Source organism: Rhodnius prolixus, unplaced genomic scaffold (genome assembly GCF_049639745.1).
Source record: "Rhodnius prolixus isolate KJV_2025 unplaced genomic scaffold, Rpr scaffold_9, whole genome shotgun sequence".
NCBI lineage: Eukaryota > Metazoa > Arthropoda > Insecta > Hemiptera > Reduviidae > Rhodnius > Rhodnius prolixus.
This window is the reverse complement of record NW_027411604.1, coordinates 11,142,272-11,166,547: the sequence shown is the minus strand read 5'-3', so window position 1 is coordinate 11,166,547 and position 24,276 is coordinate 11,142,272. Positions and strand designations below refer to the sequence as shown.

Below are 24,276 nucleotides of genomic sequence, written 5' to 3'. Positions count from 1 at the left end.
AAAGAGAAGCTTGATAAACATTATGGTGACTCTGCACCTTCGATTAGAACAGTTTATAAGTGGTTTCAAAATTTTCGGAGTGGCCATATGGGCACAAGTGACGCTAAACGTTCTGGACACCCTGTTGAGGTTACTACTCCAGAAATCATTGATAAAATCCATGATATGGTGATGGATGACAGAAGAGTGAAGGTGCGTGAGATTGCTAGTGCTGTGGGCATCTCGAATGAACGGTACATAATATTTTGCATCAACATTTGGACATGACACAGCTATCCGCAAGATGGGTGCCGCGATTGCTCACGCTTGACCAAAAACGAAATCGTGTGAAGTGTTGCATGGACGGTTTGCAGCTGTTCCAGAAGAATCCGCAGGACTTTAAGCGTCGTGGATGAAACATGGATACATCACTACACTCCTGAGAGCAAAGAACTATCTAAACAATGGGTTACCAAGGGGGAATCTGCGCCAAAAAAGGCGAAGACCGTTCCTTCGGCCGGAAAGATTATGGCGACTGTCTTTTGGGATTCGCAAGGAATAATCCTCATCGACTATCTGGAAAGGGGTAAAACTATTACAGGTGCATATTATACATTGTTATTGGACCGTTTGAAGACCGAGCTGCAAGAAAAACGCCCACGATTGGCCCACAAAAAAGTCCTTTTCCATCACGACAACGCACCAGCTCACACCTCAGCAGTTGTGGTCGCAAAATTAATGGAAATAGTGTTCCAACTCGTTTCACATCCCCCTTATTCTCCAGACTTGGCTCTCTCGGACTACTATTTGTTCCCCAATATGAAGAAATGGCTGGCGGGAAAAAGATTTTATTCAAACGAGGAGGTGATTGCAGAAACGAATGGCTATTTTTCAGACTTGGACAAATCCTATTATTCGGAAGGGATCAACAAACTAGAGCAGCGTTGGACGAAGTGTATAAGCCTAAAAGGAGACTATGTTGAAAAATAAAAAAGGTTTACCCCAAAAAATTAAGTAGTTTTTATTTTTGCACGGACTTTTCAAACGACCCTCGTACAAAAGTATACTCGACCCAGCATATGGCCGATTTAGCGGCAGATAAGCGATGGTAACTACCCTGTTTGATACGTGAAGAAGAATACCGAACGTAACACCAATTACACCTTCATCTATGGAGTAAAGGAATCATGGATCAAGCTCCGCGGTAGCTGTACGGAGAAGATGGCAATAGAGGTTTTAAGAAGTCAAGGAGAAACTATTCTTCGGAGAATGTCCACTTCTCTGGTTATGACAATCACTTTTCATCTAAGAAATTTAGCAATCATTGAAGACTAGATAACACCATAAAAGTGCTTGATAACACCATAAATTCATCTAAATTGGCACTTTAGACTAAACCCATTCAAATTTTTTTAAAAAAAATATCGTTTCAACAATTTTCAATAAAATCTCAGAAAAGTTGGAGAGGAAAAACTTCAGTGAATTGCATCTTTCGGTTGACGGCTTCTGTCTGTTCTTCGATAAGTCCAATAAGTAAGGTCCAATGAAGATATACAATAGATTTATTGTTTCCGTTTTCTAAATATTGTTATAAAAATTATTTTTTTGAAGAATCTTGACGTAATTAAACACAATTAATAACAAAATTCTCTAAAAAATTGTTCAATTATGAATAATGTTCTTAATTGTCATGTTGATAATGTAAAAGATCTCGCTTTTTGTTTTATATCCTGACGATGATCTAAATATAATTCGAAAGGTTGGGATAATAAAGAGAAGTTCTTTCAAAAAACAGATAAAAAGTTCCAAATTTCCCTAAAAATAATGTAATATTTCCAGAGATTTAATTTTAGAGCTAAATGTTCGCTAAGATTCAGTCAGACAACCGGCTAAAAGTAGACGTTTTCCTGACACAATGGTGCACAAAGATTACCGGTTTAAAAATCGAATAGAAAATCTGGCAGACTTTCTGATTAATAAATAAATAAACTAGAAAATAATAAAGTATAATACTTATTTAATGATAAATTTTCTTTTTTTTAATTCAAAAAAAAAAAGGAGGAGGAGAGAAAGTAATGGTAATTTAGCCGCCGTTCCACTGCCTGATATGTCCAGAGGGGGCTGGGATTTATAAGATAAGAGAAGCAGTGGTGTGGCTGTGCATGAAACGTTGGAGACTATGGTTTTGTTTAAAAAGAAGCACAGGCTCCCTTCCACATGCATTACCCATGTGCAAGATAAACCTTTAACAAAAACCCATCCACCGACCACAATGCATTCGTTTTAATTTTTGATAACAAATCAGTTCATTTCGTTAGTTTCCCCCACTCCAGCTAAAATGAATATGAAAAAAATAATTCAAAATGTATCAATTAAAAACTAAAAAAAAAAATACTACGGTAATGTGTGGATGATAACAATATTGGGGTAACACTTATTTCTTGAAAGGTTGAATAACTTAAATTAAACTAAATTACTTTGTGGAATGAAATGTTGAACGTGTTTACAAATCCCAGAGAGATCAGGCTCTGTGTTTTTCTTAATTTACCAATCAAACATACTTCAAAAACTTCGCTCACAAGTTTCAATAAACGTGTAAATACTTTGTCCATTTAAACCAAAAAAAAAAGAGTCCTTTTTGTATTTATGTGTGTTTTTCTAATTTAAATTTAGTAGAATATAGAGATTTACCAAAAGAGAGGGCGATGTTAAATAAGATTCCAAGCTCCATGAATTAGTTCACATTGCTGGAACGGGTCACCAACGTAATACTCAATGTATGGCGCTAGGCTTGAACTGAGCTACACTTGCTGGCATCGTATTGACCGGCCCAAGTTACCAACCTAACAGTACAAAATATCCCCCGGCACGACCAGTCATTCCAGCTATTTATTTACTTTCTTCCACTGTTTTCAATATTGCTTTCAATTTTTTTTAACTTAAAAACACTTCTAATTTTATTTTTTTTAAATTCATTTTCATCTTTTGAGTAACAGCAATAAATGCTAAGTATTCCATAAGCAAACAGTTTAATACGCCTTCAGTTTAAGTTAGTAAAACAGGCTTGTTTAATTCATTACATTCTTAGAAAAATCCACTATAATTATCTAATATTAACACTAATGAGATTCAAAATTTAAGAAATTAAAAATGTGCACACGTGATAAAAAATTCTCAATTTTCTCCCATATGTTATATAGAAAGTAAACAATTTGATAGAGAAAGATTCGATGAGAGGCAATTTGAGATTAAACCTAAAGTATCAGAGCTTATTAGGAGGCGTTAGAACAGAACTTATCTAACTTATCTAAGGTTTTAAAAAAATAAAAATAAAATTCCCGCACTGTGTGACTTACGGCACCGAAATCATTAAAAAGAAAAGGAATTTTCTACAACCACAATTCGCGTAATTAGAACTTAGATTTTGACTCTTCAGCAACTCATTCATTATGAAAAAAAACATAATGCAGCATAGAACGTGATCTCATAATATTCCAAACAAATCCAATAAAATCCACAATCCCTGAAAGGAAATAATCCAAACGAAAGTGATCCACATGTGATGGTTATGTCCAATTACAAATGAAATCCATTGGTTACTACTTAGAACAGTTACAAATAACTCAAAAAAAGCCGTTCAAGTATAGTTGCATACCTGGCGGAAATACTCTTAATTTTGGTTAGAAATTTGGATCACAGAGATACAGTATTTTTTGAAACTCCCAGCTTCAAATCCGTAGCCTCCACTTTATGAGAGATAAAACAATTAAAATTGTTTAATTCTTCCAAATATTTAGTTGATCTTGAGTGAATAGTACTTGTTGGCATCAGGACTTCATAATCCTATATATACAGGGTGAACCAGTAAGTATTGTCCATAGGCGTACTGTGTGTAGTACATCTAAAGTGGAGTTCAATGACGTATTGGCCAACTTCATATTTTCCTCTGTTCTTGAGTGACATCACTTTAATTTTTTTTTTTTCTAAAATCATTACTTTTTTCCAATAAAAATGTTATTACTCAGAAAGTTTTAGTCCGAATTCGATTCTGATGACACGGTTAGAAAGACAGATAAATTTTCTAAAAATTGACACCATTTTGAAGCATAAGTTATTCTCCAAACAGCCGCAATCTTCCTCCGAATCCTGGAAAAATAAAAATAATCGAAATTTTTAAGAAAACTCATTAGGCCCTTATGTGATCATTATAAGACCTAGGTGGCTGGCACTTTTCATAAAAGTTTCCTTGTTTAATGGGCTTTCAAATGGTATATCATTTTCCAGGATTCCTTTTATCTTCGTACGAGAAATTACGTTTGTTTTACAAGAAAACGTGTTCACGAGCACTCAACAGTGTTAGTTTATCAAGTTGTTTAATTCATTGAAAACTCTTTTAGATGGACCAACAGTCAATTTTTAAAGTAGATTGTCTTAAAATAAGGAGGTCAAAGGTTACAAATTGCACTTTGTAAAAAAAATTACAAATAACAAAAAAAACGAACGGATACAATTTCTATTTTTAGCAAAGTGTTCAGGAATAAGCACGAAGTAAGAAGGACAGTAAGCATAGCAAAGGGGTAAAGATGGCGGTGTAAAGGAGTAAGCTGAGGAAATTTAGAACCTCAGTAGGGGATTTGCTATTTAAAATTCAAATAAGTATACTATTTGTACATGAAATTGCTACGAATTTAATTACGAGTTAAATTAGTGATTTCATTTCCAATAAATAGACACCACTAAAACGAAAACTACTAATTCTTTCCAGAAGTTAGATATGCACTTTAAATTGCAATATTGACCTAGGAATATTTCAGAGCAAGGAAACATAATTTTAATAATAATTGAGAAATACCAATTTTATTTGTATTTCTATTCGCTCCGAATTGAACCTTGTATTTTTATATTATTATTTTTATTTATTTACTTTTTTGAACCCCCCCCCCATGCTCCAATATTTGTTTTAAATTTCCCATTTTTCCTTGAAAACCCCTTTGTAGTTGTGAACAATTATTTGTTTTCAATTTAAGTAGATTAGTTTTTAAAATTTTCCTTTTTCTGTCACTCAATTATTAATGAAAATGTACTGGGCTTTAATTGTCCATTGTAAAATATATTTTATATTTGTAAACTTCGCCATAACGATTGTTTTTGTTTTATTAAATTTAAATAAATGAATAGAATTTAAATAATTGATGGTTTTGTTATGGAACGTAGTATATATCTTAATTAATTATTAGTATGGATCCAAACAATAAATTTAATGATCCGTTATTAAATTTATGGCAGTTTATTATCCAAAAAATTAAAAATAAAATAAATAATTACACCCAATTTCAATTATTAGTTAAATTATTTTTTATGCAAAATTTCAGCCCCTACAGGAAACGAAATCCAAAAGATCCTTCCAATCTCTACGTCACGTATCTTCTGTTCATATTTAATTACTCAAACACTAATAATTTTTACGTCACTGCGTTGAAGAATCAATCAAGTCTGTAAATGTGTAGGGGCGCTTCTCTTAATGTATTTATTAAAATATTTCCCTTTTTATTGTTTTACGAGCCTTTTTCGAAGTTTTTCAAGAACCTTTCGGTAAAAGTGTTCTTGAAAAACTTCGAAAAAGGGTCCAAACATCAAGAACAAGTGGGTGTTGTATCAAGATAATGCTGCAATTTTAATAAACGAGTTTTTTGGCCAGTCAAAACATTTCTGTCGCTCATCCAGCCTCCTTATTCGCCTGACTTGAGTCCTTGTGACTTTTTTCTCTTCCCGAAGTTGTAAAATCACCTCAAGGGAACTCATTTTGGGACAGTTGAAAACATTCAAACGGCTGTAACTGACTAGCTGAAGGCTATTCCAGTATCGGAGTTCGAGCACTGATATGAGGAGTGGAAGAAACGTCTCCAGCGCTGTGTGGCTTCAGAAGGAAGTTATTTTGAAGGTGACAATATAGAATTGTAATTCTTTTTGAATAAAAAATTTTTAAAAAAATCAGTCTCAATACTTAATTTATAGACCTTTTTTAAAAATTAAATTAAAAACTTGTATTTTTCACTATAATTAATCCCGATTTCGAACTTCTGATCTGGTCGTATTGATTTCGTTTATAGCAATGGTTGTATGAGCAGTACCCACCATCCATCATAGTACATCACGAGATCTAGTAGAGTGAGAGACAAGTACATCAGTGCGTTGTGATTAATGCGAATGAAGCTGTGCTCAAACTGCTTTGAGATGCAAATTGCACGAACTGATATCAAGATGGCATAGACATACGTACTCATATGAGAACCAGAGGAAGATCCCCTTAAAATGCAGGTTTGATGACCTGTAAGTTATACCATAGTACGCGCCGGTAATAGGAGTATAGATTTTTATTAGTTCAAGATCAGTTCGAGACATTAAAACGTTGTTAATCAAATATAGTAAAGCAAATGTACGTAAACTTAAAGCAAAAGATTTTAAATTGCTTGCCTTAGATCAAAATTCATGTTGTGTCAATAAAAAACATTAAAAGTTAATTTAAATAATTTAAAAAAAATGACTAAATTTAAATCATATAAATAACTTACAAGTTGGTTGTTTAAATAATACTCAGTAAACTAACCTGGAACAGAAAAAATACACATAATATAACTGTCGATTTATAATAAATGATACAATAACATCAATAAATTTATATAAAGTCAATACGTTGATTTCTTTCACATTAATTGGCGGCAGCAGTATTTTTAATGCGGGCAGCCATTAATGTGAAAGAGCGAAGTCTAGTCTGGGACTCACGATTCTCTTATCGGATGACAGATTGGATGTCATTAAATTTATGCATTTAATAGGTATCTGACTGACTCACAAATTGCAGTCTGCATTATTATTATTAATTAATTATCCAATATGCAGGCGACTGATCACAGTAAAAATGGCAACACACTGTTACTTCGAATGTTTTAAAAATGTTAAATAAGTTCATAGAATATTTTTCATTGTTTTTAGTAACTGATTCATTAATGAACTCTTTAATTCCGAAGGAAGAGATATTATTAGCCAATTTCAGTCGTAATATCGTATTATTTGTTGCCAAGCTTTCGTCCTTGGAACTAGGTCATCTTCAGGACTGTGGAACATATTTTACATAAACAGAATATGGTTTACATTATAATGTTTTATAATATCATGCCATAATAATAATGAAACATTTTTTATATTAAATTAATGTACATTATAATCTGTAACAGTAAAATTTGTTCTACAACCTTGAAAATGACCTAGTTCCTAGGTCGAAAGCTTGGCAACAAATAATACGATATTACGACTGAAATTGGCTAATAATATCTCTTCCTTTGCTTAAGAGATATCCAAGAGCGCAGGCATTTCATTTATGATGTTCCACACTTTACAGGAAACATTCAGTAATACGTACTCCAAAATAAATATCGTCGCGTAGTAACTTAGATGAAAAGTTTTGCTGGACAATAATAACTTGCAAAAACTTGTTATGATTATTAACTTGCATTAAAATCCATAAATTGAAGGAAATTGCTATTGACATATGCGCCACTGTAGCCGGAAGCTAGAACGGCAAAGCTAGGAGGGTGTCCGTACATTATCCAACTTAACTTTAATGATTAACATTTACCCTTGGTAATTTATTATTCCCAATTTTTGGCCTTAAGATATTATTTAATGAAATAAAAGGTATCCACTTCCGTACGCGACAACAAATCGGAAGTTTAACGTAAAGTCCATCCGAAAAATTTGGCATTTCTTTATTATTATTATTATTATTTTTTTTAAATAATTTAAGGCGCGTCAACATCTAAGGTTATTGGCGCCCGGAGTTTTTTTTAGTGCAGTGCCGGCCTCCGGACCGGACAGTGAGCTGTAAAAAGCTCCTAGGAAAAGAAAATCTAAGAGGTCAGCAGCTGGATTCGAACCCGGGACCTCCGCGTGGGAGTCCAGTACGCTAACCGCATAGCTAATCCCTTCCCTCCTTTATTATTAATATTTTTTAAATTGCTATTGACCTCCTGCTGCTTCTGTTGATCACGATTCAAATTTTGTCTTTCCTAGACCACACTGCCCATTTTCAATAATTCCTCCAGTTATCTACTGTTCATATCAGATTTTTTCATAATGAGATTTCACAAAAATATCCGTTTTCCGACCAATTTTCTTTTTTTTTTTTTTGAGAAAAAGAAAGTGATTTTTAGAATTTGATTTTTCTTTAAATATCGCATATGAATAAACTTTTATTATTAATAATTTATGTGGAAAAAACAAGGTTTAGGGCATTTTGAGACTGGTTCCAAAAAGAAAAAGTCAAATCTTTTGAGATAATTGTTATCTCTTTGTGTATTAATAAATACACTTTTCCGGAAACAGATATTACCCAAGGAAGTCTAAAAATAGAAAGGCTAACATGATCGTAAAATTTTCTTTATAGTAGAAAGAGTAAAAATAAATGAAATCATCAGATTTTATTAAATCAGAATGACTACTTAAATTTTTTAGTTATAATCAACGCATTTTGCGTTATAAGCAACAATGATAACAATAAATAACAGAATAACAGAGTGGAGAAGTTACCCAGCGGTAACATTCAAAAAAAGCATTCTAAATTCTACTGACTCTCTTCATCAATGAGGAGATCGCGAGACCACTGTCTTTTAAGACGACCAGAAGTGTTGTCTGGAAATGTTCTGGAAGATAGATGTTGTACAAGTGGATTGTGATGTGTTTGAATGCTAAGATGAAATTTTCTGTATCGTGTTTTTGCAACTTGTGTGACGAAAGGAATGTACAAATCTGTGTGAATGGTTTGATTGGTGACGTAGAAAGGAGCGTCAAACTACAGAGCGAAGAATTTTAGATTGTAAGGACTAGATCCTTTGTAGATTTGAGCGTTTGGTTGAACCCCACAGTTCGATGCCATAAGCCCAGACTTAGTATACTTACATATATAAGTCTTTTGTGGTCTAGAGTGAGTTTTTATCTGTTGTCTAATAGTCTTTTCAGTTGTCGGAAGCGTCTGTTGAGTTCTGTTCTCTTAAGTCGAGTATGAGGGTTCCAAGTAAGTCTTCTGTCAAGGTAAAGCCCAAGATAGCGGACTACGTTGACTACTGGTAAAGGAATTAGATTGTAAAAGATAGGAGGAAGAGTGATGCGTCGAAGAGTGAAGGTAATGTTTTGAGATTTTGTTTCGTTCAGTTTGATAGCCTATTTTTTTGAACTACTTAAATTTAAGATAGCAAAATTTTGTTAATGACCTGGCCAAATTAAGGGCACGAGAGGAGATCGATAACCATAATTTGTGATCCAGTAACTATAGCAATCCTAGAATAGTAACAGCACTAATAACCCCTCCTCTCGATGGGGGTAATTTAACTGGAAAATCTAAAATGAAACTTTTTGTAATCAACGCCTAATTCTGGCAAATATAACATTTGTATTACTTATAATTGTTCAGTTTTGTAAATAAATTAATTAATTCAAAAAAAATAATTAATTTAAATTTCTCAATTTTTCTCGCACATAAGAATTAAAAATGTGCAAGAAGAGAAATAATTTTTAGAAAGACGCCAGTTTAGTTGTTTTTGTCTGTCAGTTAGTATGCTAGAAAGCCATTCAAGGATGCACTCATAATTCACAAACGTATCGACCTACATTAATGAAATTCAGTAGTCCAGCAGTAGTGTACAGACGGCGGGCGCCAACATGCTATTCGCTCGGCAAACTTCTCAATGAATATGTATGTCTATCAACCACAACTTTCACAGAATTAGTTGCCTATTTCCACGAAATTTGTTTGAAATGGATTATTATAACCGGAAGTATAACTTTACTGAATGGATTATTCAATTTTTTTTTTTTTAAGTTACAATATTTTTGTAAGTCAGCATCAACTATGTCGGCCATTAGCACCAATTTCTTATATTTCTTCTAGACTCAATTTATCCTACCAATCGCCATTCTTTTTCATTGCGGTGCTTAACGATCCAACTAACAATCAAAACTATCCGGTAGGACTGTTGTAGAAGTGTTGATCGTCAAAAAAATGAAAGTATTAAGGGTTGATTAAACGACTAAAGATATATAAATCAGCAAATACCCAACATTTCATTAACACTACAGTTCATAAATGGGTTTAATTAACATTTTATCACAATTGATATCACTTAAGTAATTTTACTGCATTAAATTTTCATTAGTTTTGTTTAGAATTTATTGGAGTCGCCTACTATAAAGAATAAGTCCATATGTTACAGCGAACTGACATTCTACCGGTCTCTTCCACCACCCCCTCCCCCAAAAGTGCCCTTAATCGAAGTATTAAAGAAAAATGTTTTTTATAAAAGTTATAGAGCTATTTGTGAGCTATAATTATACCAAGTTACAAGAAAATCGGAAAAGCGGTTTTTCTAAAAAAGTTAAAAAAATGGAAAATCTATTCAGTAAAGGGGTACTTCCGGTGTACCTATTATGACCAAAAATTTATTGTCACTTCCGCAAGTAGCACTTGAAGGAAATATCAAATTTGAAGTTTCTGCGATCATCCGTTCCCGAGATATAGCGGATAAACTGTCTACAGAGTAGTAAAGTTAGTCCAAACCTAAGCCATCAAGGCACGTTGGGTTAGAGAACTGCAAATTAGCTAGAAAAAGAAGAGAATTCCAGGAATCACTGGATCTGTAACCCAACCTGCCTTAGCCGTGCTTTTTAATATTATATTTCTCTCATTTCTCTCTAACAAGCCGAATGCGATCGGTTATTGTCGGCAACTTTCGGCTCTATGATTATTAATTTTATTTCCAATTTAATATTTAACATCTAATATGCACACTCACACGACTTTCTTTCGCTTTTATTTCTAACAATCCGAATGCGATCGGTTATTGTCGGCAACTTTCGGCTCTATTATTATTAACTTTATTTCCAATTTAATATTTAACATCTAATATGCACACTCACACGACTTATTTTTTATTTAATATTTTCGTAGTTAAGTTTTCTTGTCAACTAGTATTTTTACCGAATAGTAATTATTTTAAATTATATCATACATTCAAAAGAACTATTTTGGAAAGAAATTTAATGAGCACACTCGTACGACTACGTAAGAACAGTCTTCTGTGCAATTTCAGCCTGGATTATCCCGTTATAAAGAGGGAAAAAATCTGTTTAATATCGATGGGTGTGTCCACTACAATTGCCTTCCAAAAAGAAGAAGGTCGAATAAGACAATTGGCTCTGAAATTTTTCAAACTAATTGTACTAATTTCACACTTTTGAACCAACTAAACATTATTCCCAAAAACTTTTTAAAAAAAGGGACATGGTTAAGTTTCATTCATAAATTTTGTTCACAAACTCTACCTCCCACCACCACCGTTAATTTGCAGTTTGTACCATTTCAATGTTTTCAACCAATCAGGCAACATTTTACATCGATAATTCGTCGTCGTCCAGTATTGCAATTAAGCAGCTGATATTAATGGATTATTCCCACCACATTAGCCGTATTTTTTTTGAAAAATTTACTGAAAATTTAATTCTGAATACATTAATTATTTTAAAAAAATTATTAAAACGCATAAAATATCTAATTCCTCAATTGAGAAGTATGTTTAACATTATGAATTTAATGAGTATTGGGTTGTCCCGAAAATAATGCAGGATTTTATGTTTTCTTTAAAATATCCCTCCAAATCAGTAAACTGTTTATGTTTTTAGGACTTTTGAATTTTATAAATGTAAACACTTATTAATCCTCTTTAAAACAAAAATGTTTCGTTTACCTCTGTAACATTTTGCTAGTCGGAAATAAATTCAGTCCTTTACTAAGATGTCAAAGCGTGATTTTTGCATAATTTTTGTTTTACGAGTTCAAACTCGGCCAGAACGGGGGGGGAGGGCCCAAACGGCCAGAAATATCAACGATGTCTGGGGGCGAAGCTCTGGATAAGTGAGTGCACTGTACAACGATAGTTCCAGAGATTTCAAGAGGGAGACTTGAGCCTTGAAGACAAAGAAGGCCGTGGAAAAAGTTCTGCCCTTGATGACGATGTTTTCCGAGCTCATTCGTGGTATTAACATTGCCGGAAATGAACTATTATTTTAAACTATCCTGCTACCATTGTTTGTCTATTAGATAACTATTAGGGCTCAAAGTGATTTTGGCTAGCTTACAGTTCCACCCCAATGATGAATAATTAATAATGGGTACAAATCACTGGAATTGCTGCGTATAAAAAAACTATTACTTCTCACAACATTTTGGAATAAATCAAAATCTAAATCTAACCAAGGATAAGTCGAAGACCAAACCAGAGATTACCAAGGGTATTCGTCTGCAGGTGACAGGCTTTCAATAAACCCTAACAAACTTCATTAACAACAACCGCCTAATGCCTCCATTAAATTACCTAGGGAAATTGTATCTCTCTAAACACCAATTTTGGCACAATATCTACTAAGAACGGTTTTACTTGTCGTAACAATCTAGGAGATTGAATAATCCAATTTTACTATACAATAAATTTTGAATAAAGCTTCTGAGCAATAATTTTATTGAAATAAATAACTATAAAAAGTGATTATAAATATTTGAATAATATTTAAATTCTGACCAATATTATACAGTATGTGTACACCAAGTACATTGCTGTGAAATGATAGCCCAAAGGACTGCCTGCCCCCAACTTGAGAAATGCCCAAAAATACGGAAAATTATTCAAAAAAAAGTAAAATGCATAATTACTTTCTTTCCTTAAGATAAGAATTAAGTTATCTGTTTATAGTTACGTATATACATATTGTCATCTTGTTATTTTTTCTAACACTGGCTATATTATACCAAGTACAATAACAAAAACATGAAACGATTCTCCCAAAATACTTAAACAATTGCATGGAATACGTACATAGGTTACTTAATATCATTAAATAAGATTCCTTTTTATTAAATCTATACCCTTTGATTTAATGACCGCTCGGTTATGCTGTTAATATAATATAAGAAGTCTATGTATTGTACACGTCTAACTCGTTCTACAAGCGAATTAAGCTTATCGTACTCATTTTCCTCGTCTTGAAATCTTGTCTTGTGGTTTTCGTTGACTTTTCAAACGACCCTCGTATTACCGTTTGGTGTTGGGCTCCGCTTGAGCTGGGCACAATTTGAAATTACCAATAACTGTACATTTATACAAGTTTTGTTTAATTTAAAATTAAGTAAAAAATAATTATTATCATAAAATGTTTGATTGGCCAGGCTTTGACTCTCCAAAGAATTAGAAAGGTTTTGGCAATTTAAAAATGATGAATTTTCTCTTTAATTAAGAAAGAGAACTTTGAAATAAGTTCGATTGAGCCATAAAAAGCCTAATTTTAACAATATTTCTAGGAAGTAGTTAGCCTTATAGGCAGCACTCAAGTTACCCTTATGCCTAATGCGTAAATAATAATAATAATAATAATTTGTACAAATATTCGTCTATTTTTCAAATACCTATTTCTTTCAGACGGGCTTTACGCCAATTACGTCATGGAAGGAAGCAGATAGCCAACACTTTACTATTAAATTCTCCAATTAACCATTAACCATTAAATAAAATTTAAAGACCAAGACCGGGGAATCAAACCCAGTACCATAATCTTAAATAGGAAAAAAAGAATATTGCCAATTTCAGTCATAAATTCTTATTATTTTTGTCCAAATCTATTGACCTAGGAACTAGGTCAACTTCAGGGCTTTTGGTGTTAAAAATTATAATAGTTTTTACATTGTTTTACATCTGAGGTTGGTGTGTTTTCTGTCCTGACTGTTTTGGTAAAGCAAAAGCTCTGAAGATGACGTAGTTCCTAGGTCGGAAGCGAGGCAAAAAAATATATAATAAATAATAATATCAACAACAATAAGAATAACAGTAACAAAGTTCTTTTAGTTAAAGAACTTTATTGTTAAAAAAGAAAAAGTCGCTTTTCTTTGTCATCAGTGAAAAGGGCATTACATAGAAACGTGTTTCACACGGTTTTCATACTGTGAGCCCTTTTACCCTCTAAAGGCTCGCTACTTCTAAGTACACAGGGACTTGGTTAGGACATCATCATCTTAAACTTGTACCATAACTATAATAAAAGGTTCAAGTAGGTACTTTTTTGTTTTCTCATTTTTTTTTTTTAACATTGTCTATATTTATTCAAAATATTTAGTCTTTAGTCTTTATTCTACTGTAAAATATAAGGAATATTGTCTTGAAAAGTGTAAGTATTGATAAATTAAAATATAAAATTGTAGTTATGTCAGCTAGTTAGTTTTTTCAAAAGATTGTAATTCTTGTTCCTTTTATTCTACTTGTAGGAGAAGGTATTGTTTATTTTATATTGTCAAATATCAAGATACTTAAATGTAATTGAAGATCAGGAAATAGAATTAATTTAGCCAAAGTACCGGTCACAAAGATATTGATCACTTAAATATGTGGCAGGAGATTTCCAATTTTTTTGGTAATTAAACGCAACTCTCCCATAATTACCAAATAATTATTAAACCTTCTTGTTTGTAACAGATGTAAAATTCATTTTAAGCCATTTTGTGTATGCTGGAGAACATCTAAAGCTCTTAACATTTGATTTTTCTTAGAAAAATCACTTGGAAAACGACTTATTTTCCGATATTAAGAAAAATACTAGCTTTACTGCCTTAGCAATATTTTTAGTAGAAAGGCGATGAAAAGATACATAGAAATGACCTATCGCGTGCTCTTCTTTCGCTTTGATAACAAGTTAAAAAATTGAAATATGATTAATAAATATCAGAATTTGAAATAACCTAGCACCTTTAATTTTAAAGTTATCGAATTGCGGTTTCCAGTTTCTTTCATAACTTTTTCTACTCTTTAAAACTGTGTATATGAAAATGGGGGGCAACTGCGAACCCACACTTTTGGTCGTGCGTATGCGGGCAGGAATCTAAAATCAAGTCACATATTCTAAAAACTAGAGATGACGGGCAACAAATTTTTCCTCTACCAAGTTTTGCTCCAGATTAACCGTTAAAGCATGAAATGCATTTGAGCCGTCTTAAAATGAACACCCTGTATATATTATAGCATCTTATCTCATTCTATATTTCAGGACAATGTTTTCTATATTACATTACTGCAGTAACAACAATGTTTGTTAGTCCATACAAGACGATTCGCTAAACCTATGCCGCATTAGCAGTTAGCTCCCCTGTTTGATATACTTGAGGAACTTTACGAAGTCCAATTTACAATTTTTCATTAAAATTACAATATTTTGAAGTCTTTAATCAAATATTTACTAAAGTTACAATGAAAAATCAACTAGAATATTTAAATTTGAATTGTACTTATTACGGTAGATTCAGAAATATCGTTAAAACGTTTCAATTAAGGCATAATAATTAAAAAGAAAAAAAAAAGAAAAAAGTCTTTAAAAGACGTTGACGAAGAAATTGCAAAAGAAAATCGAGATTGTGGAAATGGACTTTTGAAGATAGTATCTTAAGAAAATTAAAATGGCCAGAGTTTCAGATAGATTAGGTTGGTATAAGTGTAGGCGAAGAAAAAGATAAGCAAATAAAGTACAAGTCAGGGATTAAGTAGGACGAGGTGTTTCAGAAAAGGCGGGTCTGAACAAGCAGAGTGGAGAGTGACTTTTAAAAGAAAAGTAGAGGAGGCAGACATTTTGAAGTCAATCTTTGAAGATATCTCAGGAAAATTAAAAGAAAAAAGTGGAAAATTCTTTCAATAAAATAGCATTTCCGAGAATGGAATTTTCAGTGACACCCTCCTAGTGGTGAAAAACTAAGCTATGATGAGTTCTGTGTTCGATTTCCGGACTGCCTTGCTTTTTATTGAATGGTTAATATGAGAAATTATTGTTAAAATATGTTTGCTAATCGCCTCCCTCCAAGCCATCTAATTTGATTGTTGGACATACGCGTTATTTTAGTCATAACATTGTTCAGTAATCAATTAAAATAAAAATAAATTAGCAAATGTATAATACTTGAAGCAACATCAATAGTAAGTAACAAGCGCCTGGAATTACTGGACTTCTGCGGCCAGCTTGAAAGATTTCTACGTTGAAAGTAAGATGCAACGGCTTAACTTGTACCCGCTTCTCTACTGATCGGCAAGGGCCTCCTGTCACTCTCAGTCAGTCGGTTAACTGCTAACAGTTAGCTGAATAGCTAAGTCATTGTGCGTAGACATGTCTCTCCAGTCACGAGATATATATTCAGAAAATGTATGGCTCAGTACAGTGTCTTTTACCATCTCCAGTAAATGTATAATTCGTCGTTGAACGATCATTAGCTGCAAGTCTGGGTGTACGTTTTATTGTACTTAAAATCACCGAATTCAGGAAGCTATAGACCGTCTGGCTAGCTCGTGAGATAAACGGAAGTCAGGTTGGTGTAACTCCAGAGGAAGAAGACATCCACATCAGCGGTCAACGTAGTCTTATATTCAATATTCATTAAACTATAAATATTGCATTGCTATCCTGTTATAATTGAGCTGCCAGATTCAATAAACAAACATATAAGACTCAGTACCCCATATATGTATAACTGAAATGGTACTCTACAGGAGAGCCTACCCACTTCTTCTCCCGGAAGTGGCCACCAAATAAACGTTTTAGACCAGTGGTTACCAACCTGTGGTCCGCAAGAACTAAAATATGGTCCGCGAAACACTTTACATTTTTAAAATAATAATATATTTATTTGACATGCGTCCGCGTGTGCGGCGACAGCGCGGTGAGTGGGACGTCGTGCGAACGTAGAGCGCCTAAAAACAAGTCCAGGGGTTCAGGACTAAACGCAAATGATGAAGTGCGTGTCGCTTTGAGTAATCTCATCAATCCCAGGATTGCCCATCTTGTTTAAGAAAATGCAAGCTCAAGAAGCAAATTAATGTAACTGAAAACATAATCACAATGTTAATTGAAGTTTATTTTTAATATTTAAAAGTACTTTACTGTGATATTGAACCTGTGGCCCCTGTTAACAAAAAAAATATTAAAATGGTCCCTCCCTGGTCTTAAAAAGGTTGGGAACCACTGTTTTAGACCAACGTGCGCACTACAGGTTCACAAAGGTTGAAGGAAATTGCTTCTAGAGCCACTTAAGAGCAAAATTTATAAAAATAAGAAGTAAGAAATCCATTCACTAATGTTGCATGATCCTGTTGTGGAATTTTAATCGTTAAGTTATGGCCAGGCCATCTGATGAGACCCAATTCCCGCATAAACCATCAGCTTCCAACGATTTATTACATTTTGGGATACTTAAAAACCAAATGAAAACTGTGAACAGAAAATTTGACATTATAGGCTTACCTAATCGGAGAAAAGGGAAAATATATCCAGATTACAAAACATCCGATGGCGATAAAAAAAAAAGCAATATGTAGCAAAGCAGGTTAGGGCAATAAAGGATGCATTCAATTTTAAAATACAATAACATCCTGAAAGCTACGACAAGTTAAGAGGCTGGATAAAAAAAGGAACGAAATCCTTATTTCAATGTAACTTACTAGAGAGATAAGAGCGCAAAGAGTGGGGATAATCCTTATATCATCCTCTGGAAGTCTGTTGGCTACTGACACTGTTACAACAGCTGACGTGATACACCACCTGTCCATACAGTGAAACGCAGTATCTATATGCAACACAGGTTTGTTTCATAATGTGCACCTTACTAGGAGTAAGAGTCGCTATGCCTTTTTTAAACAAAAGTATTAAGTTAGATTTATATTACTTCTTGGCATAAATTTTAATCCAAAAGGAAGAAAAGTTATTTTTTCTTTTTTGGATCAATGATTCAGTCTCCAAAAACTATGAACAATATCCTACAATTAATTTAAATGTTCGAACAAAACAGGCAAACGTTTAAACTAATGAGAAAGTTTTAAAAACTGAGGGCGAATCAATCGTACCACCACAGCCAAGAATAAAATGTAAAATCTGGGACTGAACATCGCTAGAATATCTCTAACTACAATTCCAATAATACTAATAACAGTTTATTCCAAATTTCGAATTTCAAAACTCATACTGATACCAGATTGAAGAACTACTGCACACTGTCACTGAAATGACATTATTAACGTTATCTCGCCCTAAAATGGATTTCCCACAAAATTTATACAAAGAAAACAACTAAAACTTAGATTTTGACAACACTTACGAACTTTGGCGTAAACCGTAAAAGCCACTTTCACAAAAAATAGCCTTCAGTTAAGTGGAAAATCTATTAAGTAATTTGGAGCTTCATTTAAGAATTTTCTTCAAGCTCGCTATATTAGCAAAACAATTAAGCTTTCTGGATAACATGTAGTAAATTTTCTTTCAGATACCACTATATTCTACACAAAAATCTCAAAATACCAAAATTCTATTGGTACAGTAGAGAAAAGACTAATCATACCCTTAATTCCCTTAATAATTAATCAATTAAATTGATTTTTCAAGCAAAAATGATCCTAATAAACGTCATACATCAACATAGCACACAATAAGTACATTAAGTTTTAAAGAAAAATTTGGGTAAATCTCAAAAAAAAAGTGAAAAATCCATTATGAGAGTAATAGTTATGGTTGTGGGATTTTGATACTTTAGGTGAGCCTAATCGAAAAATAAAATTGTATCTTCTGCTGTCGGGGCGTGATAGGGTTCCGTGCGGAACCTTACTATTTCCGCACCCTGTTTAAAGAAGGTAGGCCCAATGGGGATTGGAGGGTCCTTAAATACAGAGAAAATGACCACAATTACCACTTAGCACTTATAATTATAATTGAAGTTAAATTATAAGGTTGGAATGGATGCCCAAAACATAAAAATGTGAAAATAATTATTTTATGGAATAAAAAGTAAAGTAATAAAGTCTAAATACCGATTTGATGCTGGTGAGAATCGAACCTGCGGTGTGAAGCGTTAGTGTCAGCAGTCGCTCACGCTACCATTAGGCTAAGCCGCTGGCTATATATGGTGTGCTTCTCTACGGACGATAATCGTAGGTATGCGCCTGCTGGACGCCGGAACTGCTCACGTACATGTACGAGGCGTTATCGTAGGCGGAAACGTTCGAGCCTTCCACTACCGCACTTGCACTCACTATTTTGTTCTTGATTTGCAAATTAATAACAAAGACGTTGTACTTGCACAAATATAATTATAACCGTTGTAATTGTACAAGTATAATCATAAACGTTGTAATTGTACAAAACGTAAGTATAAGACAATGCAAAGAAATTGAGCAAGGGATAGGCGAGGTAAACAATACTCCGACTAAGCCCTGATGTCTGCTCGTATGTGGCTGGCACCGTACTACTACTGAGTACTGACTCTTGTTGCTGGGCACAGCAACAAGGTGCAAAGTTTAACTTTTTTGTTTGCTGTTAGGCAGCAAACAGCATAGAATGTAGCCCTTCTAGAATTTATTTTAATATTTTAAATTATAATTTAACTTCGGGTACAGTACACTGCAAAACTTATAATGTGGCCTGAACATACCGCCCACCAAAATTATATTAAATTTTCCAAGGTCTATAGTTCATTGTGAAGCAGCGAGATCCGCGGAAGGTGGCCTATTCTGGTTCAAGGGGTAGTAAGGCTAGGAGAAGGAGTTTACTAAGGGTTGTAAAGCTGCAGTTCGGTCGGTATGGAAAGACTTGATAGATTGAAATGAAAGTTAAATAAAGGGAATGATATGGATGCTTGGCATCAGTAAGCAAGCTGGTGCATTGCGCACGGCTTGAATGTATTAATTTGATAGTTAGGATTGTTGGTTAAGAGGCGCCAAAGGAACCAATTTGGCTACGGGCCTCTTGTAGGTGCCGGTTTTAGTCCGTATCGTAACTACCCGGACTATACCGTCGCTGCCGGGATGTGTTTCTGTGACTCTAGCTAATGGCCAAGATTTCTGTGGGGAATTGGGCTCTTTGAGGATGACCAAATCTCCCACCAGAATATTAGGGGTGCTCTTTAGCCACTTCTGGCGTTGCTGGAGGAAATGGAGGTACTCCATGCGCCACCGATTCCAGAAATGCTGCGTTTTGTCCTGAATAAGTTGCCAGCGCTGAGATAGTCTTGTGCTCCCAGGAGAGTGCTCCTCGGGTAAGGCGGTTATGGATCTTCCGATGAGGAAGTGCCCTGGAGTCAGACAAGCTATGTTATCTGGGTCGGATCCCATAGGTATAAGGGGTCTAGAGTTGAGGATGCCTTCTATTCTGCAGAACAATGTAGCTAGTTCTTCGTAAGTAAGCGCGTTCTCCCCAATCACCTTGTGCACAATGGTTTTACAGGACTTGATGCCGGCCTCCCATAGCCCTCCGAAGTGGGGGGCTGAAGGTGGATTGAAAGACCACTCAATCTCCTGAGGCACGGTATATTGAGTGATCCGTTCTTGCGCTTGAGCCGACCTAAGTAGCACCATTAATTTTCTGAGGCGATGAGCCGAGCCGATGAAATTTGTACCACAATCCGAATAGATGTGCGCCGGCTTTCCTCTTCTGCTGACAAAGCGTTCGAGTGCTGCCAGAAAGGCGTCAGTTGTGCACTTGGATACTAGTTCCAGGTGCACGGCTTTAGTGGACATACAGACAAATAGGCATAAGTATGCCTTCCCGAGAGCAGCCTTTCGCCGCAAGGATTCACGTATGTAGAACGGACCTCCAAAATCTACGCCAACGCGAGCGAACACCTGCCCCTCCTCAAGTCGTGAGGAGGGCAGATTGCCCATAAGGGGAGCTTGAGGAGCACGCGTTGTCTTGTAGCATGTAACGCAATGGAAGACGCGGCGGCGAATTATTCCCCTGGCTCCGGGGATCCAGTACCTAGTCTGCAGCATGGCTTGGAGCGCTGTGCTTCCTGCATGCAGATAGGTTAAATGATAATGATCAATCAACAATTGTGTAAGGTGAGATTTGGAGGGAATAATGTAAGGATGCTTGGCATCATATGGGAGGCGAGAGTGTTCGAGTCGTCCACCCACCCTCAAAAGGCCTTCCTGGTCAATAAATGGACGCAGGGAGGAAAGGGATCTAAGGTTTACTACCTTGCCGTCAAAGGTCACATAGCAGCGTTGTGCAAGCTTTACAAGAAGCTTTCCGGCCTTCCTATATTCGGGAAGCGATATAGGGCCAATGGGCAGTGCACGGTGTTGCAACTTGTTTATGAACCTTAGGACATAGGCAGTGCTGCGCACCAGCTTGGGGTACGTACTGAAACGCTCAATCCAGTCGAATGCGTCTGAGTCAGATGTGGTATTGAGCGCGGTGATGTTTTTTAATTTAAGTTCAGGAAGAGGTTGGTCGTGTGGAGCGATTGGCTCGAGCCAATTACTCGGTATGGTACGCAGCCAAGAGGGCCCCGCCCACCATGGAGGATGGTGGAGAAGTTCAGCTGGAAGAGTGCCTCGCGATGCGCAGTCTGCAGGATTTTCCTGGGATGGCACATACTTCCATTGGTTTCTCTGGGTGTTGTCCAAGTTACAGATGGAAGCTTTTAATGGTAAAGACACTATGTAGCGTCCCTCAGGGGTTCTACTATGAGTAGAAATGAAAGGGGATTCGCAAGTATTTTCTTCCTCTGACACAATGCGTGTTTTAGGCAGTTCTTCCACTTCCCAAAACCTTGCCATGATGTTCTCCATATCACTAGTGGAAGGCGCTAATAGAGTGGATGACTCTTGGCATAAGGTGGAGGTTTTAGTGGGGCCCGCTGCCACAAAACCGAATATTGTTGGAAGTAGCTTAGGTGAATCAGGACCTAACGTAAGAGGCTTCCCTTTGATTATGTCATAGAATAGATCGCCTCCTAGCAAGAATTCGATTGGAGCTGGCTTCCAGAATTCTTCGTCGGCGAGTACATATGATCTATACAAATTTAGCAATTCGGAAGGAAGTTGCTTATGAGGGAGAGGGCCAGTAATGCGCGTGACTACTATGACCTCTGGGGCCAAGTCTGCGCGAAGATCTGAGTAGAGCGCTGATCGAATGTGACAGGTCAATTTGCCCACTATGCCACTAAGGGGTGCCTGACCAATGCCGGATATGCATTGTGCATAGGGCTGCGGGATCAGGCCTAACCTCGTAGCGCAGTCGAGGGTCATAAACGAGTGCTGACTTCCATTATCAAGGACCGCGCGCACCCTTTGGTAACGGCCTTGGGCGGATTGCACTTCAATCACAGCTGTGCCCAACAGAACCTCTGTGTGAGTGTTTTGAGTACCCAAGGTTATGCCGCTAGTACTTGGTACTGTAGAGGATGCGGAAGGAGTAGGTTGTGTTGGAGGTTGCGAAAGGTGTAGCCAAGTATGATGCATTTTAGCGCAAAGCTGGCATCTTCTTTGTGAACTGCATGAATCCTTCCCATGCTTAGCGGAAAGACAGTTGGTGCAGCCCTTCCAATCCTTTAGCAGCTTGATGCGCTCTGAAGGAGAAGCCTTGCGGAAAGGGTCACATTGATATAGACCATGGGCCGATTTGCAAACAGGACATGATATTCGGGCAGCCTTAGATGAATCAGGATACGTTTTCTTCTTTTGTAATGGCGGATTGCCTACAACCTTGTTATCAACAAGAAGAGACGCATGAGATGTACCTCCCCTTCCGTTTGTCGGAGGGTGACTAGCTCGCAATGGATTTGAGGGAGGGCCTGAGTCCTCATTAGTTAGTTCCGAGGACCTCCACTCTATTCTAATAAAATCTATAAGATTTTGATAGGTGGGAAATTCTGTGCGCGCGTACTGCGTTTCAAAGGCTGTCCTTGTGCCCTTATCTAAGCAACGGAGGACCAGATAGAATAATAAGTAGTCGTCCGCTTGAGGAATTTTTAACTTCCGGAAGGAATCGATGCACTCAACAACAGTAGTCAGTAGATGCTTAATGGAATTGGAAGTTGGCTTGTTTTTAAGAGGGGTATAATCCAATACCGTCTTGAGGTATTTATTCGCCAATCTGCGCTTGTCATTATAGGTGGCATTGAGCAAGTGCCAGGCTTGAGAATAGTTGGCCTCCTCAATGTCTATCCCCTTAATTAAGGTGAGGGCTGGACCCTTAAGGCATGAAATAAGGAAAAGAAACTTTTCAATTCCAGATAAAGAAGCATCTGAATGAATAAGGGCAGTGAAAGTGTCGCGAAAGAGCGGCCATTCTGCCTGGTTCCCATCAAAGGTAGGAAGATTTATCTTAGGATACTGAGCTCTTATAATACGTGATTCGCTTAAGGTTGAAGCCTGGCCAGATGCTGGCGCAGGAGCTGCAACAGGAGTTGGATTCATGTGATGCTCATATATGGCGCTAATTTCATAATAATAGCGTTTCACAGTCTGCTGTAATTGTTTATCTTGTTGACTGGGAAAGAGGCTAGTTAACTGCCAGGAGAGTACTAGCTCTATTATTTTATCCCATGTAGACTGGAAGGTGTCAAAATAAGAATCTAACTTCTTGTACATACCCTTGAATAGAAATAATTGGGAAGGGTCCTCAGTGATGGATCGCCCTTGTTCTAAAAGAGCTTTAATCTCATGAGCTAAGTTTTGAAGTTTTGACTTCAGATGAGTGAACTCTGCGGTTCGTTCGGGGGTAAGGCCTTCCATTCTGAGCAATAGAATTGATGAACTGCTAGAAAATCAAAATAAAATCCCTAGAACCAGAAGAGAAATGCGGAAAGTTGAAGTAAACACAAAGCAATTATATGAAAATGCTGCCAATAGTTAAATATTTTTTCTGCGATGAGCGGAAGGGAGATATGTTATGGCCAGCGTACAATAAACAGTATTCCAGAAAGATAAATTCTGTTTTGAGAACTAACTATTAATAAACAAAGGGCTAAATGAGCCAAATATTATAAACTATAATCAAGAATGAATACAAAACACTTTTTAAAATGAAGAAATAATAGAAATAATTATTATTGAATTAAATGTAATTCGATTAAATTATTAATTGCGTTTAAACAATTCAAAATTTATAATAAAGTCTAATGTAGACGTAAAGAATTAAGTGTAATTCAATTAGATTTTTAATAGCGCTTGAAGCTCACAATTAATATTAAGTCTAATGTAGACGCAAAGGTTTAAGTGGTAATTGTGGTTTTAAATAAATATAATAACTGAATGATTGGTAATGCCCAATAGTTATTAAAGAATAATTTGTATACTTCCGGGATGCCGGAAGAGAGAGAATAAAAGTAGAATCAGACTGTACTAGTTCGCGGGGCGAGAAAATGAAATAAAATGAAATGAAGTAAATATTTGAATA

The 24,276-nt window shown here is 35.6% G+C and overlaps 1 protein-coding gene across 3 annotated transcripts in view; it reads right to left on the bottom strand.

Annotated features, from left to right (window-relative positions):
- Window positions 1-24,276, bottom strand: part of dtn (transmembrane protein 132C dtn) — a 303,420-nt gene that overhangs the window by 277,214 nt on the left and 1,930 nt on the right. For 2 of the 3 annotated variants that reach the window (XM_074128108.1, XM_074128111.1), the window contains exon 1: window positions 2,671-2,826. The exons of the other annotated variant lie outside the window; for it this stretch is intronic. In XM_074128108.1, coding sequence (XP_073984209.1) covers window positions 2,671-2,710 — 40 coding nt within the window. In that variant the 5' untranslated portion in view covers window positions 2,711-2,826. Of the gene's footprint in view, window positions 1-2,670; window positions 2,827-24,276 lie in introns of those variants that run through there. 3 annotated transcript variants of the gene reach the window in all.